The sequence below is a fragment of the Pezoporus occidentalis genome, unplaced genomic scaffold, assembly GCF_034315485.1.
Source record: "Pezoporus occidentalis ecotype Australia unplaced genomic scaffold, CSIRO_AGI_Poc_V1 ctg33, whole genome shotgun sequence".
In the NCBI taxonomy this organism is placed as follows: Eukaryota; Metazoa; Chordata; class Aves; order Psittaciformes; family Psittacidae; genus Pezoporus; species Pezoporus occidentalis.
Genome location: NW_026915268.1, coordinates 915,926 through 930,382, shown reverse-complemented (window position 1 = coordinate 930,382; position 14,457 = coordinate 915,926). Strand labels below are relative to the sequence as shown.

Genomic DNA, 14,457 nt, shown 5'->3' with positions numbered 1-14,457 from the left:
ACAAGGTACATTAGGTTAAATTCAGACACTTTTGACTTTTTCTGGATACATAATGCCAGAAAAGACTTACTTTCATGTGGCACAGGATTGTAATTACTTTTCTAAAATAGTTATCAAAAACCTTCATAAGTCTACCCTATATGCATAGTGTATATGAAACAATAACCAATATTTGCAGATGTACTTCTTCTATGCTGGCAATGAAAATATTTCTATATTTGAATTGCTTAATACAGTCAAACACATCTATTTACACACTCAGTACTAATCTAGTAAAGAAGGCATAGCAGAATTTTACATTCATTTTGCATTACTGAAAATGACTGCACAATGCTGTGAGTTCCAGAATTAGGCTTGAACAGCTATCTGGACAAAAAGATGCAACACACATCCAGCAACTTTTTTAGTTATTATTCCTATCCATGGCTTATTCACATTTGCAGAAATGCTCCCACCATCATTGCTACAGATGCACAGATGCATTTGTGCTACAGCACAAATACACTTCTGGTGCTCTGAGGTCTGCAGGAAACTGCTAACTAAATAATCCGACTAGTTACATCTTTCAGAAATCCCCAAGCCTGACTTTATTACTACAGTTGGTTGGGGAAGGTTGCCATTCAAGTAGCAATTTCACTTGGACAAATATATTAGCAAACAGCAAGCATCATTATCATTCATCTATGTCTGAAAGATTCCACTAAAACTAGTCATTTAGCAGTTTCAGAAAAACAAGCCTGAAATAAAACACAGCCAAAAACATTCCTGGATACAGGTCTACATAGGGGGTATTAGATACTGTGTGAAGGGTACACAGGATCAATCAACACAAATATATAAATGGTACTAGACAAAAATGCATACAGTAAGCAGAACACATAAACATTTCTACAGATTCCCATTTGTAGATGGAATATGGAATGGAAAATTTCAATCTCACCAAAAGATCTTTAGGATTATAGACATAGTTGCAGTCTTATGGCTTCATTATGATACTTTTTTTTTTTTTATGTTTTGCACGTCCTTAGCCTGAAATAGACTAAAAGTCTCAGGATTTTTTCTAGATTTGTAGATATATAAACTTGGGTTCTTAAGGCAAATAAGAATCCAACGTCTATTACTGTGTGCTATTGACATTTTAAATATCATTCCAGATATTCCATGGGTAGTAGCTCATAACTAAATATGTTCCAGAACTGCTCTTAGGGTAAACCTCCCTCTTCTTCCATTCCAATATTTTCTCATCCCTTGATTCTTTTTTGCTCCTCCAGCTTTTCCTACTGATGTATTTAAGGAGTGACTTAATTTCCTAGATTCATATCAATCATTGATTCTGTTTCCAAGGCAGAGGATTATTTCCTGTTTCTGAGATTGACAGCTTACAGGGTTCCTGCTACTGCTTCTTTCTTATGGTCACAATCCACATTGCTTCTAATTAAACACAAGTGTTGCCTTTGGCCTCTCATGTTAGCTAAGCCAACTAGAAAACAAAGAACAGAGCAGAACTGCCATAACCAAGACTTATCAGCTATATCGTTCAACTCTTCAAAGAAAAAGCATTTGACCTGTGCGTATTAGAAGGTATAGATAGTGAAAGATCACATTTTCTTCTTTTGAAAATTAGTCTTGAAATTGGCAACCATCATAAACCAACTTCTCCATAAACCAACAACAAACAGCCTCTTTACAATGTCTTTAGAAAATGGCTAACATGAAAACTAATGGCAGGTCTACACTGCAGTTTATTATTAACCATTTCTTAATTGCTACCAATGGCTTAGTATCCCAACAGCAACACTCAGAGAGCAACACATTTGGAGATTTTGGGTGATCAGTTCTATTTTGCTACATCTGCAGTACCATAAAATATGTTACTTAGATTCTGTAAGTCTTTAGAAGCAAGGTCAGCAAAGTGATTTCAATATGTAATTATTTTTAAGACACATACAGATATCCTCATGCAGCTTGCACAAATGGAGCCCTGGAGTTTTATCAGGCCTCAGGTGGGAATCCTGCCAGTAACTTCAGTAAGCACAGGCATGATCTTCTTAGAAACTAAAGTATTCTCTACACAGACAGAAAACTAGAATACAAAATTAATTTCCAGATTTTGAATTCGCAAATATTGAAGCCTATTCAAAGCTGCAAATTTCATTCTTACAGTGTTTATAGCATTGAAATATTGTAAGCGATAAAATTTTAATTTATTTACTACTAAGAATTTAATTACCTTACCAAAGCAAAATGCAGAATAGCCACTGGATTTTTTTTTTTAAGATTAAGTGGTCCTTTGATTTAAAGTAAGAAGTGTGAAAAAAGAGTATTTGTCTATTGCTCTCATGTGCATGAACTTACCACAAATACAAGTGGCAACTTTCTTGTAGTCACAGAATAGTGAGAAAGTGGTAGCTGTAGAGGCATTTTAAGAAACTGCAGGGAAGAAAAAAAAAAAAAAAAAGGAAACCTGCCCTTACAGTACTCTGCTTTGTCGAGAGCAAAGACAAATATAGAAATATATAGGTCTGGCTGTAATCACCTGATTTTTTGTGCCTAGCAAAGCTTGCACAAATTCTAAGACATTCATACATCATGTAACTATGCTGAGTGTTCAAGAGAAAGAAAGCAAGCTAAGAAAGTCACATAAGAAGGGTGAGGGGAATATGTGTTTAACAGTAGCCTACGTCTGAGCAGTGGTGAAAACATTTATCCTAAAGATACATAGAGATCAGTGTTTATAAAAACATGATCTATTGAGATAATAGTGTTTGAGAGGGATGACTGATCATAATTCTTGAGAAGAAACCTTATTTAAAATATAAGCAAACACAATGACACTTAACTCAAGCCCAAGTGAGAAACAAAATAGTGGTGCCTTTTTTCTATAGGCTCCACTTAGATACATATGCCCACTGAAAAAATGTTGAACAGCTGTCTAAGAACTTCACAGTAGTCCCAGCCCTAGACATTTTCAGCTGTCAGTGCCTAAGGTTAACTTTTCAGTGCAGCTAGGTTTACAATGAAACAAACAACAGATCCTGTTTCCAGGGTTACAATTATCAGCTAAATAAATAGCATTTTTTAAACTTATCTACTAAACACATCAGTGGCAAAACCACAATTGCTTAAGATAATAATGAACCAAATACAGGTGTGTCTGTATGCAGCCAGTCATTTCTGGAAGAAAGTACATTCAGGAGGTGGGGTTGAAATGCAGCAGAATGATTGGAGAAGCCCAAAACACCCAGGAATGTGACTTGAAACAGCAAAAGGGAGCTGCAATGTCCCTTGCTACAATGGGAATGATTTATTATCTAAATATTTCCCCTCTCCACCATTTCTGCAACAATAAATCTCTTTTATTTGTGCAGTATCTTTCCCTACATGAAGCTTGAGTTAATTCTCTCAAGTTTGAATTATTAAGAATATTAGAAATTTAACAAATAGGAGAGTGCTTCTTAGAGGTAGAACTCATGCTCATGTTAGTAGAGAGCTCAATCCTCTTACGATTTCAACCACAGCTTTTTCAGCAACTTCAATGAGAACAAATAGAACTCCTTGGAAGACTACTTCCTCAGTGCACCAAAAAAAGTTTTGCTGCTTTGTTTGTTTTTTTTAAGCAAAACAACAAGAGCAATCAGCTCAATAATAGAGCTGAAAATATGATTCAGTTCATTAAGAAAAACAGACTAACCAAGATACTGATCAAGTTCAGATATACTTACTCCTTCTCTCTCAGAAAAAGCATATTTTTTTATCTGGAATCTACTAGACTACATCTAAATGATAAACAATGAGTAAAATAATTTCTTGTGTCCAGAAAACAATTTGCTGAACTCGAACACCAGTGGGTTCTTGCATCAAACTAAAATCACACTTACTTTCCCAAGATTATGGGGGGAAAAGAAAATCCTTAATAGCAACTTCTGTTGAGATCCATGGATGACTACATGCAGAAAGTGGCAACAACTTGGAGAGCTTGTTAAAAGATTCCTGAAGCTTCTTAACGCTCCTTACAGAGGTAATATTATGCAGATAGATAGCTTTGGTATGATATTCCGACATGTCAATGCTTTTAGAATCATAGAATCATAGAATCGTTAGGGTTGGAAAGGACCTTAAGATCATCTAGTTCCAACCCCCATGCCATGGGCAGGGACACCCTACGCTAAATCATATCACCCAAGGCCTCGTCCAACCTGGTCTTGAACACTACCAGGGATGGAGCATTCACAACCTCCCTGGGCAACCCATTCCAGTGCCTCACCACCCTAACAGGAAAGAATTTCCTTCTTATATCCAACCTAAACTTCCCCTGTTTAAGTTTGAACCCATTACCCCTTGTCCTGTCACTACAGTCTCTAATGAAGAGTCCCTCTAAAGCATCCCTATAGGCCCCCTTCAGATACTGGAAGGCTGCTATGAGGTTTCCACGCAGCCTTCTCTTCTCCAGGCTGAACAGCTCCAACTTCCTCAGCCTGTCTTCATATGGGAGGTGCTCCAGTCCCCTGATCGTCCTCGTGGCCCTTCTCTGGACTTGTTCCAACAGTTCCATGTCCTTTTTATGTTGAGGACACCAGAACTGCACACAATACTCCTCAGGTGAGGTCTTTATCTAAAGAGCAGTGTTGTCTATTGACTAGCAGCTAGAAAAAGAGTCTAAACCCGTTCTTTGCTGATAAGGACTGATCTACTTTTAAAAATATCTTACTGGTGCACTCACTTGATGTGTTTTTACTTTTTTTTTTGTTTTCTGGCATTACTAAAGTACAAGAAAAACTTCACAGCAGTAAAGCAATTAATAACTGACTTCATATATGAGTAAACCGTATTAGGAAAGTTCAGGCAAATTCAATTTTACATTTAATCCAGACTAATTCATCTGACTCTTCTTACCAGTAGCAAATTATTGCATCAAGATTTTGCTTACATAAACATAAATTAGTTCCTTTAGACTATGAAGGAAAATTATCCATCATAAGAAAGGGGACCGTGGACTTAAAGCCTACTTTGCTAAAAGGAAACATTAAAATGTACTTGCTGCAAATGTATTTCTCCTAGTAGAAGAGAAACTTCTCACATTGCAGAGCTCAGTTTCCATCTTTGTGAGCAGACTGATAGTTAATCTGATTCATTTTGTCCTATTCTGGGCTTCATATCTGTTTTCATCCTTATGCTTCAGTATCGCTGGAATGAGAACAGCTGTGAATGGGCATGTTACTACCAGCACATTCTGTGGAGGACCTGCACATGGTAGCAGCCTAAATAACTCTGATCCTATTCTGAAGAAAGGAGAAATCACAATTTCATAAATCTTCTGTCAGTATTTAGCGTCTTATTTTCAGCAACACTTTCCATCATCTGCCTCTGCTTTCCATCTTCTTCATTCCACTAAAATGTATTCAAAGAGAATGTAAGCTGTAGTTGAAGTTGCATTAGGTAATTGCTTTTTTTTTCGCCCAATATAAAACTCTAGTTTTTATGCAGAGGTTAAATTGTATTAACACTTATGACATCACATCACATGCAGTAACAATAAAATAGCATCTTCTCTGTTCTCTTCATATATCCAAATATATCCAAAGGAGGTTCAAGTTCAGAAGAAGGCAGAGATTTTAAGCTGCCTTAATTTCCCTTCAGGCTTGGGAGCCCAAGCAGAAGTCATCTTTTCTGTGAACTACATTTCCAAGTTACCTACAGGTTGCTTTGCACCTGAAGAAAACACTGAGTCAAGAACTGTTTATCCTTTGGTCCCACATGCAACATAATTCCTATAAAGCTATAGAAGGTGTTCAACACACTAGGTCTATGCACTTCCAATCCTGAAAAAATGGGAAATCCTATATATAACATTTGAACAACTTATGTCTTCTGTATACAAAATAACAGAAGAAGGAATAGGGAAATTGGAATCTACCATTTTATTTTGACCTTTACTAAGCAATTTTCTGATAAAAGTTCCCATCCAAAAATACAGTTCCTACCTAGAAAAGGAATATGAATTGCAGAATCACAAAGAAAAAGTCACAGTTAAAAATAAACTGAAAGAAAATGATGAACAAAAGTTGTTTTCATGGGTTACAACTGACAGAGTCAGCAGTGTGTTTATTTAGGATGCACTCTAGTGGACACACAACAAAATCAAAGATACAAATGAAAGCCACATATTGGAAGTACCAATTAGAATAATTTCCTAGCAGGTTTTAAAATACTGTCTTACAAACAGAATGTTTTCCTAATTAAATATGAAAGCTGAAATTTTCACAGTCAGCATGACTGGGCAGAAAAGGGAAACCAACACAGTTACTTATCAATTTTTGAAAATTTTAATCTAAACAAGATTCAGTTACATATACTGGCTCAAAGGAAAAACTTCACCTATCTACCCACTTACTCTATCCCTTTGAGATTGCCACAAGAAGCTGCCATGCATACAGTGTTAATAGGTGTAATTACAACTGTAGTATCTTAAAATGTGGTCTTAAAATTATGCTATTTTGACTATTACTAATAAATATAATCAAAACCTGACAAAATTCATTTACTGGAATATCAGCACTAACAGCATATTTATTCCACAGAAAGGGTTCTTGATTGTCATAGAAACTGGAAACCAATACCAATGCAGAATAAATGTAGATAGCAAAGCCTGACCACCTAGTGACAAAAGTAGTTCAATTTCTCATTACTTAAAAAGTTATAAAAACATTCCTAAGTACTTATACCTGGAAAGTGATATTTTCCTCTTTTGATTTTAAGGATGTTTATATGTCATTAATGGCATCCAAAAAGCAATATGGCAATAAAGAGGGCAACAGGAATTTTTTAATAAACAAGCTTTATTATTTTTAAGGGAAAAATAACATTACTATTTTAGAAATCAGTAGTGCTTACCTTTAAAAAAAATGATAGGATTATGCCTAGTATGAGCTACATGAACAGAACAATCTATTTAGAGCAGAAAAATATTTATTACACAATTGACCTTTTCCTGTTGTGTATATAGATATTTTTAACAGTTTGCCAAAGAGCAAAACCCTTAAAGCTAGCTATAATACAAACAAGTGTATACAAACAAATGAAAGTGAAATTATCCTCAGAATTTCTTTCAACCCAAAATTGAAGAATGCAATGCATGCATCAACTATGCAGCACTGAATTTGTAATGGAGAGTATTTTCATTATACACTACTGGCAATGACTTAACATTAATTGTCCAACTAACCTGTACTATTAGAAGACACTAAGCTGTAAAGGCATGCTTAAGCCAAGAAGCGTGTGATTTCTTAATGCTGGTGCCTTTTCTGTTTATAATGAACATGGAACATTCTTGATAACCTGTACCAAGATATCAGTAATTGCAGAAATTTATTCATATATTTTATTACAAGTGAAGTTTTGAGAATTAGTAATGGTTATTTTGTAAAAACAACACTGATGTAATTTACGGATTTGCAAATTCAAGACAAATGCAGTAAAGATTAAGACTTGAGTAATCAAAATTGATATGCAGACACTTGATGATCACCTAATATCACACAATTGCCAGAAAAGGTTATTATGAAGCCTAAAGCTAACAGTGATACAAAAAGAACTTCAAGATTTCTTAGACACACAAGATCTTCTAGTGGATCTGTTTAGTGAGTCACAGAGTTCAATTTATCTCTTCCATATAAATTGGGAAATCTTTTGATTTGATTTTTGCATCTACTTTGGTGTGCAGAATTCTCTCTTCATCTTCTAATTTGCAGAGCCTTCCCTCTTTCTATCAGAAACCATTCAAATTCTTGGAAAATCCATTTTCAACATTTTGTTCTTTCAAACAAAAGAACCTTTTTCAAATTATGATATTGTAGCCTCTACTCCAAAATAATCTTGACAATGCAATTGTATATATAATTATTAGTTACACTTCAAGAATCAATGGGCAATAAGTACAAAATATATTTACTGCTTTCATTTCAATTGCAATTTTTTGCCTGAGTTAGCCAGACTAGCTACAGTGGTTTAAGAACAAAAAGGAGGCATCACATGCGAGAATTAACAGACTTTATACACCCAGAAAGCACACAAACCAAAACAACAGGTATATAAATCAGTTCTATATGTAAAATACATAAATTAAGACATTGCACCTCAGGATCAGCAAGTAATTAGAAAACATATTTACTTTCAGATCAGTTGGGAACTTTCTTGTTCTGCTTCTGTTGTGCTCTAACAAACAAACAAAAAAAAATTCTATCAGTTGCCAGCATTAACTGAACTTTTTAAAAGTAAAAATGAGGAAAAAATAAAAAGAAACAACTCACATAACAGGTAAGTCCATATTTATCAATATAATTATGTATTCTTCCATTCAGTGAAATACAATGAAGTTTATCACCAGACTTTTATTATAAAATCCAGTGAGTCTGAATGAAGTATTATGATTCTGAGAGCAGCAGTTTCAATAGTAAAAGTCTATACATTTTAATTTTATTGACCTGCTCTCAATTTGTAGTTTAAATCAACAAACATATCACTGTAAGACCTGAGATAACATCACCAAAGGCCAATGTAATCCAACTTTAAATGACTTTAGGCATGAAAACTTGGAAGATGGCACATATAAGAAGCAGCTTCTGGTTTTGAAATTCACTTATTTAAGAACAGAATATACCTGAAGCCTCAAAAATACTATTTTATAATTATCTGAAAAATATAAAAATTGGGACTATATGAGATCTGATTTAGCTTAGTGAAAAAAAAAACACCAAACACCTGTGAAAACCTGACCCAAAGAATAGTCATAAATATGCTCATAAATATGCTTAGATAACCCTTATAAACCAGGCCATTATTAAAGTAACCCTAAACATAGAGCATATTAATACCACAATATAAATCTTGAGCTAGAATTACACTACTGATGCCAGAAATTACGTGAGCAAATTATTAAGGATTATTAATAAAGGAAAAAGGGTTCTAATAATGATGTACTAGAACTAGTATCCCAAAATCTCAAGACACAACACTTGGAATACAGATATCAGCATCTTTATAACCACTGAATGATTGGGACATAGAAGACATTCAAGGATCACAGTATAGAGCCATAGTTGTAGTACTGAAAACATTCAACATTCGTGTTGGCACAGAGCTCAAATAAACTGATTCTGAGCAGGTCCTAGCTTTAGTGAGCAGTGTTCTTAGTAACTGGTGTTACATGCTAAATATGTGCACAAGAGTGCATTCTGCTGCGCAAAAATATACTTCACACCAACCAGAAAAATATAAATAACTGCAATCACTCAAAACCAACTTATCTTTTATGATTTAGTACATGCTGTATATGATTATGTTTTCACATAGAAAAGGAAGGCTGCCTCCTCTGATTATATTCATACTTTCATTTGTAACATACCTGAATACAAAAAGAAATTTTAAATCTTGAGGACTTAGCCAGCGCCACAGTGTCTTTTAGAATGGCTTAACTTGTACCAGAGAAAAGGCTATGGGAAGTTTGGAAGGTTGTGACCAAAATACCATCCCCCAAAACCACAGGAGAGAACCAGCATGGTCTTAACTCTAAGTTTTAACCTTTGATATGTCAGCACAGAAAAGCAAATCTGTAAGAACCAATCATTTATAAACTCCCTGTTCTTTCTGAACACTTACCTCAAGCTGTTCATTCTCATCTAGCTCCTCAACGCTGGTCAAATTAGACACTCCAGCTCTATCGGTAAATTCAGCTATCATCTTTTCATCGTTTTCCTGTGGTAACAAAAACCAGTTTTTAGTTAAAAGTATTCCACATCACAAATAATTATCTATAGAGAATATTTCAGATGTGTTAAAATGACACTATCTATGAATAGAGAATACTTAGATGCATGCTATAGAAATACATCAGTATGTGAATATGTTCTTTGCATGCTTGTTAAGACAATTTTTTCAGACTTTTTTAAGTAACAGGAATTTCGGTTTAAATTTCTATATATTAATTTTTTCTGTCACTTTTATACTGTCATCTTCTTAAAGTTATGTGCTCTCAGTATTTTAACAGTGCTCTAAAAACACACATATCTCTAAAATATGATGTGCTCCATGTAAATTTAAGAGATATTCATATTTAAAAGCTTTAATGAGATAAACATTCCAATTATCAGTGCATGTTTTTACTGAAATGGCATTAAAAGACCATGCATTTTCACAGATATCTGTCTACACACTCTTCTGTTAGTACGAATTTCTATGTACCAGGAAGATCTCAGAATCAAGAAGCATCCCAGTTTCAAACCACAGTTCCTTTTCCAGGTACAGCAAATGGACTTCAGGCTGACACACTGTATAACATTACTGTCTAAATACTTAAAGCAGACATACTTAAATACTTTCTCACATTTCTCAAGGAATGTGAAAGCATCAACTAAGCTGACACGCTACATTTTGCAATAAATGTATGCTCTCCTCTGATCATAAGCTAAATAAACCTAATAGAACAGATAAAAATGTAAGTATGAAAGCCAGACTGGAAAAAAAGGTGTTAGAAATTCTTCCCCCATTTTCAATTTATTTTTTTTTTTACATTATGTGTCAGTTCAACACCCATGGGCTTCTGCATCGTGTTTTGGATTTAGTGCCTCCATCTGGAAAAGGCAGCTGATTAGCAGTATTTTCAAACAACTGACTAAGCTTTGGCTTAAACCTCTTGATCTTCCTGCTGCAATGGCATTTTGCCTTCTTCATTCGGCAGTTCCAACTGCTTATGCTCTTGTTCCAGCTGAGCCTGCAGTCAGTTTAAGAAAGGTAATTAGAAGGGAAAAAAAAACAACACATTCATATTGCCCACCCATTGTTTACAATGTATTTCAAAAATGAAATCTTAAAAAAAATAAAAAGGAAGCATAAAACATAACTGCAGTGTTAATAACATAAAACCCTTCCAGCATCATCTGACTCAACACTTTCACAGGTTTTAGATTTGCATTGATAGAAAGTCTTTGCTATCAAAAGGATGAAAAAATAGACACCTGGTTAGCATACACCCTTAAGATACTGTTTTGCTCCACATGCTCTTTATCAGTCTATATTCATTATCTCCTATGCTTTGAATTAAGCTCTGATACTTCATATAGTACCTAGCACAGACAGATGAAGCCACGTCAAATCAAATTTATATAAAACTTTAGTAAGCAATGTCATTGACATTAATTATCTTCAGCAGCAACCTTTAATATTTCCAATTAGAAATATCTAATACAAAGTGTTTATTCTTTGTGACCTTAAATCCTACTGCATCAAAAATTAAGAAATTACATAATCGAAGTCCTCACATTCAACAAGACTAGGGTCTAGAGAATAGTTTGCTGCAGCATTCTGTGAGCAGTCATATTGTAGTAATGAGTTTTCGCATTCATTTTTGATATATAATCAAAACACGCCTGAGTACATGACTATAGCCAAAATTGGATTAAGCTAAAAAAATGTGTCTAATGTGAATATTGAATAATTCAACATCTTTCCCATAGTTTACATGAAATAATTTATATAATTCCCTGTGAATTATCTCTAGACACAATCTCATATTCTTGTTTCCATTTGCTATTTTATATGACTCATGAAATCCTATCCTGGTATTGGCTGGGATAGAGTTAATTTTCTTCCTTGTAGCTGGTACAGTGCTACGTTTCTGCTTTAGTCCAAGAACAATGCTGATAACACACTAGGGATGTTACTGATGTTCTAGTTATTGCTAAATAGCACTTACCCTGATCAAGAACATTTCAGTCTCTTATGCTCTGCCAGTGAGGAGGGGCACAAAAAGCCGGGAGGGAGCAGAGACAGGACACCTGACCCAAACTAGACAAAGGAATATCCCATACCACAGCATGTCATACCCAGTATATAAACTGGGGGGAGTCACCTGGAAGGGACTGATCACTGCATGGCTTGGGCTGGGTATTGGTCAGCAAGTGGTGGGCAATTTTGCTGTGCGTCACTTTTGTTTATTGGTTTTGGTGGGATTTTGTTGTTTGTTTTTTTTCCTCTCCTTTCCCCTTTTAGTTTTATATTCTCCTTGCAATCCCTCTCAGGAAGTGGGGAAAGGGGAGGTGGGGGGAGAGGGCAAGTGGCTGTGTGGTACTTGGTTACTGCCTGGGTTTAAACCACAACAAATCCTTAGGCACATAACCTTAGGTCTGAAAATTAGTAAATTTCAAATTTTAAAAGTGCAAGTGAAATAGAATAAATGCAACTTATACTGGAACTGGGCTTAACAGGATTTGAAATTACCCTCCTGATAGCATCCTGAAAGTCAGCCATATGAAAAAATCCAGGCAGATAACATCAATGTCATCATAGCAACACTGAAGGTGTTACACATCATTGATTCCCAACCATTTTCAGATCTCTACAATTTTGTATACTTTCTCATTACCTTTGTTTGCATTACTGATATTACACTGAAGTAACTTCAGACAATAATTGGTTATCATTCCCATACCTCCTAACAGGCCTGTCAATTTTTGCAATGATTTCTAACTTTATTTGCACCAGCTCTTGTTCATAATTAATTACAGAAGCCAGGTCTTCTTATTTTAAGTTACTTCTTATGTAAGTATTTTATTTTTTTTTACATTTTACCACATAGTATGCAAGTTTTCCTTGCTATGTGCTGACCAATTCCTCCAGTTACTATTTAGAAAAGTGAGTTTAAAATACTTGGTTTATGCTACCTTCTATCCAAATCATTATACAGAGATTAGAAACATACAGAGCTACAAGATGCCACAGCGTCATATACTATTTCTATTTAGAATTGCCTACTACTAAATATTATTAACCTGATGTTGTTCTTCAAGTTTCTGCTGGATCATTAGTTCTTCTTCCTTCACTTTCTGTAACATTTCGAGTTCCATGCAGGCCGCCTCCCGTTCCTGTTCCAGCTCAATCCTCTCCAACATTATCTATTTCAGAGGTAACAGAGAATCAATTGAAAAATAGAGATTAAATAGCATCAATTATACTATCATGAATATTTTTTTACCAAGATGGATCCACCTTTTTTTCTTCATCTAAGACTCTTCTATAATTGTAAATCCAGTGTGCCAGATATTCTATTGGATCTGCAGGCCGACGTTCTGCAACCTCTGCCAGTCCCTTTCTCAAGCAATTTCCCAGGCATCTCTTCAGATACTGAGATTCCATTCACACCTAGTAATAACAGAAAGACATTACCCATCAATGTCAGAGTTAAATTAGGGTTTCTACGAATTATTGCCCCAAGCACCAAATATTGAATATGGCATTACTCTTTTTACTAACCTAGCAATTAATTGAAGAAAGTAATTTAAATGTAATATTGGTTTAGTTCTTAAAAGGTCCAGTGATAGATCAGTTATATCAGCACTGCAGGAATAAAAATGCTTAAAATCCCCCTTACTGTTTAGTCATGTATAATTCAGAAACTGCTCAGAAATATGCTGGTAATTTTAGGTCAGCACGATAGAAAAAAAAAAAAAAACAAAAAACAAAAAAACCACAGAAAACTTCTACACAGATAGCTGAAGTACAGCAAAGTAGTTCTGTGAATAAGGATAGATTTTAGTCTGAGCTAGCAAAACTATCTTTAGAATATGTATGCAAAACCAGGGCCTGAAGCAATATGCCTTCAGTTATGAAAGGCATAAACCTGTACATATGCAAGGTTTTACTAGCACTGTGACAGTATGCGCATAAGAAACTCGAGTTCTGCAATACTGAAATGCCCTTCATTGGCTACCAAAAGGACTGAATCCACCTCACATGAAGTGATATGGATACAAAACCTCTCTGGCCCTTCATGTTTCCACTGACCCCCAAGGTGATAGGTCCAGGACAAGGGTCAGGGCACATTAGCAGACCTCCATTGTCCCGACCATTCTCACCCGGTGCCTCCAGCCCACACACTCTGCCCGAGCTCCATTTAAGCTTTTATCCTTGCCCTAGATGATATGCCGGGCGGGCCTGCACCTGTGGCGCTGTTGGGATTTCCAGAGCGGATCTGGCATGTTACTCTACCTCACCCGGTGCTCCATGGACTCTTACTAGCGCCCGGTGCTGCCACCTCCCTGTTTCTGGCGCCGTGAGGCTGCGCGCTGTCGCTAAGGTAATTACCTAGCCCGCGCCGCAGCCGATCCTGGCTTCCCCCGCTCGCCTTCCCTCAGAGTAGCCCCACTCCCACGGCTCCCCGATATTACCTCCCGAGCGCAACCTCGGGACGGCAGCCTTTCCGCGCAGCACCACCCGGTCTTACCCGGCCTGTCGGCTGCTCCAACGCTGGCACAGGCATCACGGCACAGGACGCCTCACAACGCGCCGGGTTGCTAAGCAACACAGCTCTTGGGCGCACCGCGGCCTCCGCGTAGCCGATTGGCGGGAGGGCGCAGTGGGGAGGTGCCGGTGGCGGGGCACTCCCGGGGCAGCCGCATTCTTCTCGGT

General features: G+C 36.2%; 1 protein-coding gene across 2 annotated transcripts; it reads right to left on the bottom strand.

Annotated features, from left to right (window-relative positions):
• Nucleotides 1-8,086: 8,086 nt before the first annotated feature.
• Nucleotides 8,087-14,323, bottom strand: DYDC1 (DPY30 domain containing 1). 2 transcript variants are annotated; one of them, XM_062629175.1, is made up of 6 exons: nt 14,231-14,323; nt 13,039-13,191; nt 12,822-12,944; nt 10,685-10,765; nt 9,655-9,750; nt 8,087-8,211 (listed from the first exon to the last, which is right to left on the bottom strand). In XM_062629175.1, exons 2-6 carry the CDS (start codon nt 13,183-13,185, stop codon nt 8,170-8,172), a joined length of 489 nt encoding a protein of 162 aa, XP_062485159.1. In that variant the 5' UTR covers nt 13,186-13,191; nt 14,231-14,323; the 3' UTR covers nt 8,087-8,169. The 2 variants fall into 2 exon arrangements, with proteins under 2 accessions (XP_062485159.1, XP_062485160.1); XM_062629176.1 differs by having other exon boundaries at nt 14,217-14,241.
• Between the last annotated feature and the right edge of the window lie 134 nt (nt 14,324-14,457).

Coding starts and splice junctions, on each gene's coding strand:
- DYDC1 (XM_062629175.1), bottom strand. CDS start 13,185: ATGGAATCTCAGTATCTGAAGAGATGCCTGGGAAATTGCTTGAGAAAG. Junction 12,945..13,038: donor TCTTAGATGAAGAAAAAAAG/GTGGATCCATCT, acceptor CCTCTGAAATAG/ATAATGTTGGAGAGGATTGA. Junction 9,751..10,684: donor TGCAGCAGGAAGATCAAGAG/GTTTAAGCCAAA, acceptor TTGTTACCACAG/GAAAACGATGAAAAGATGAT.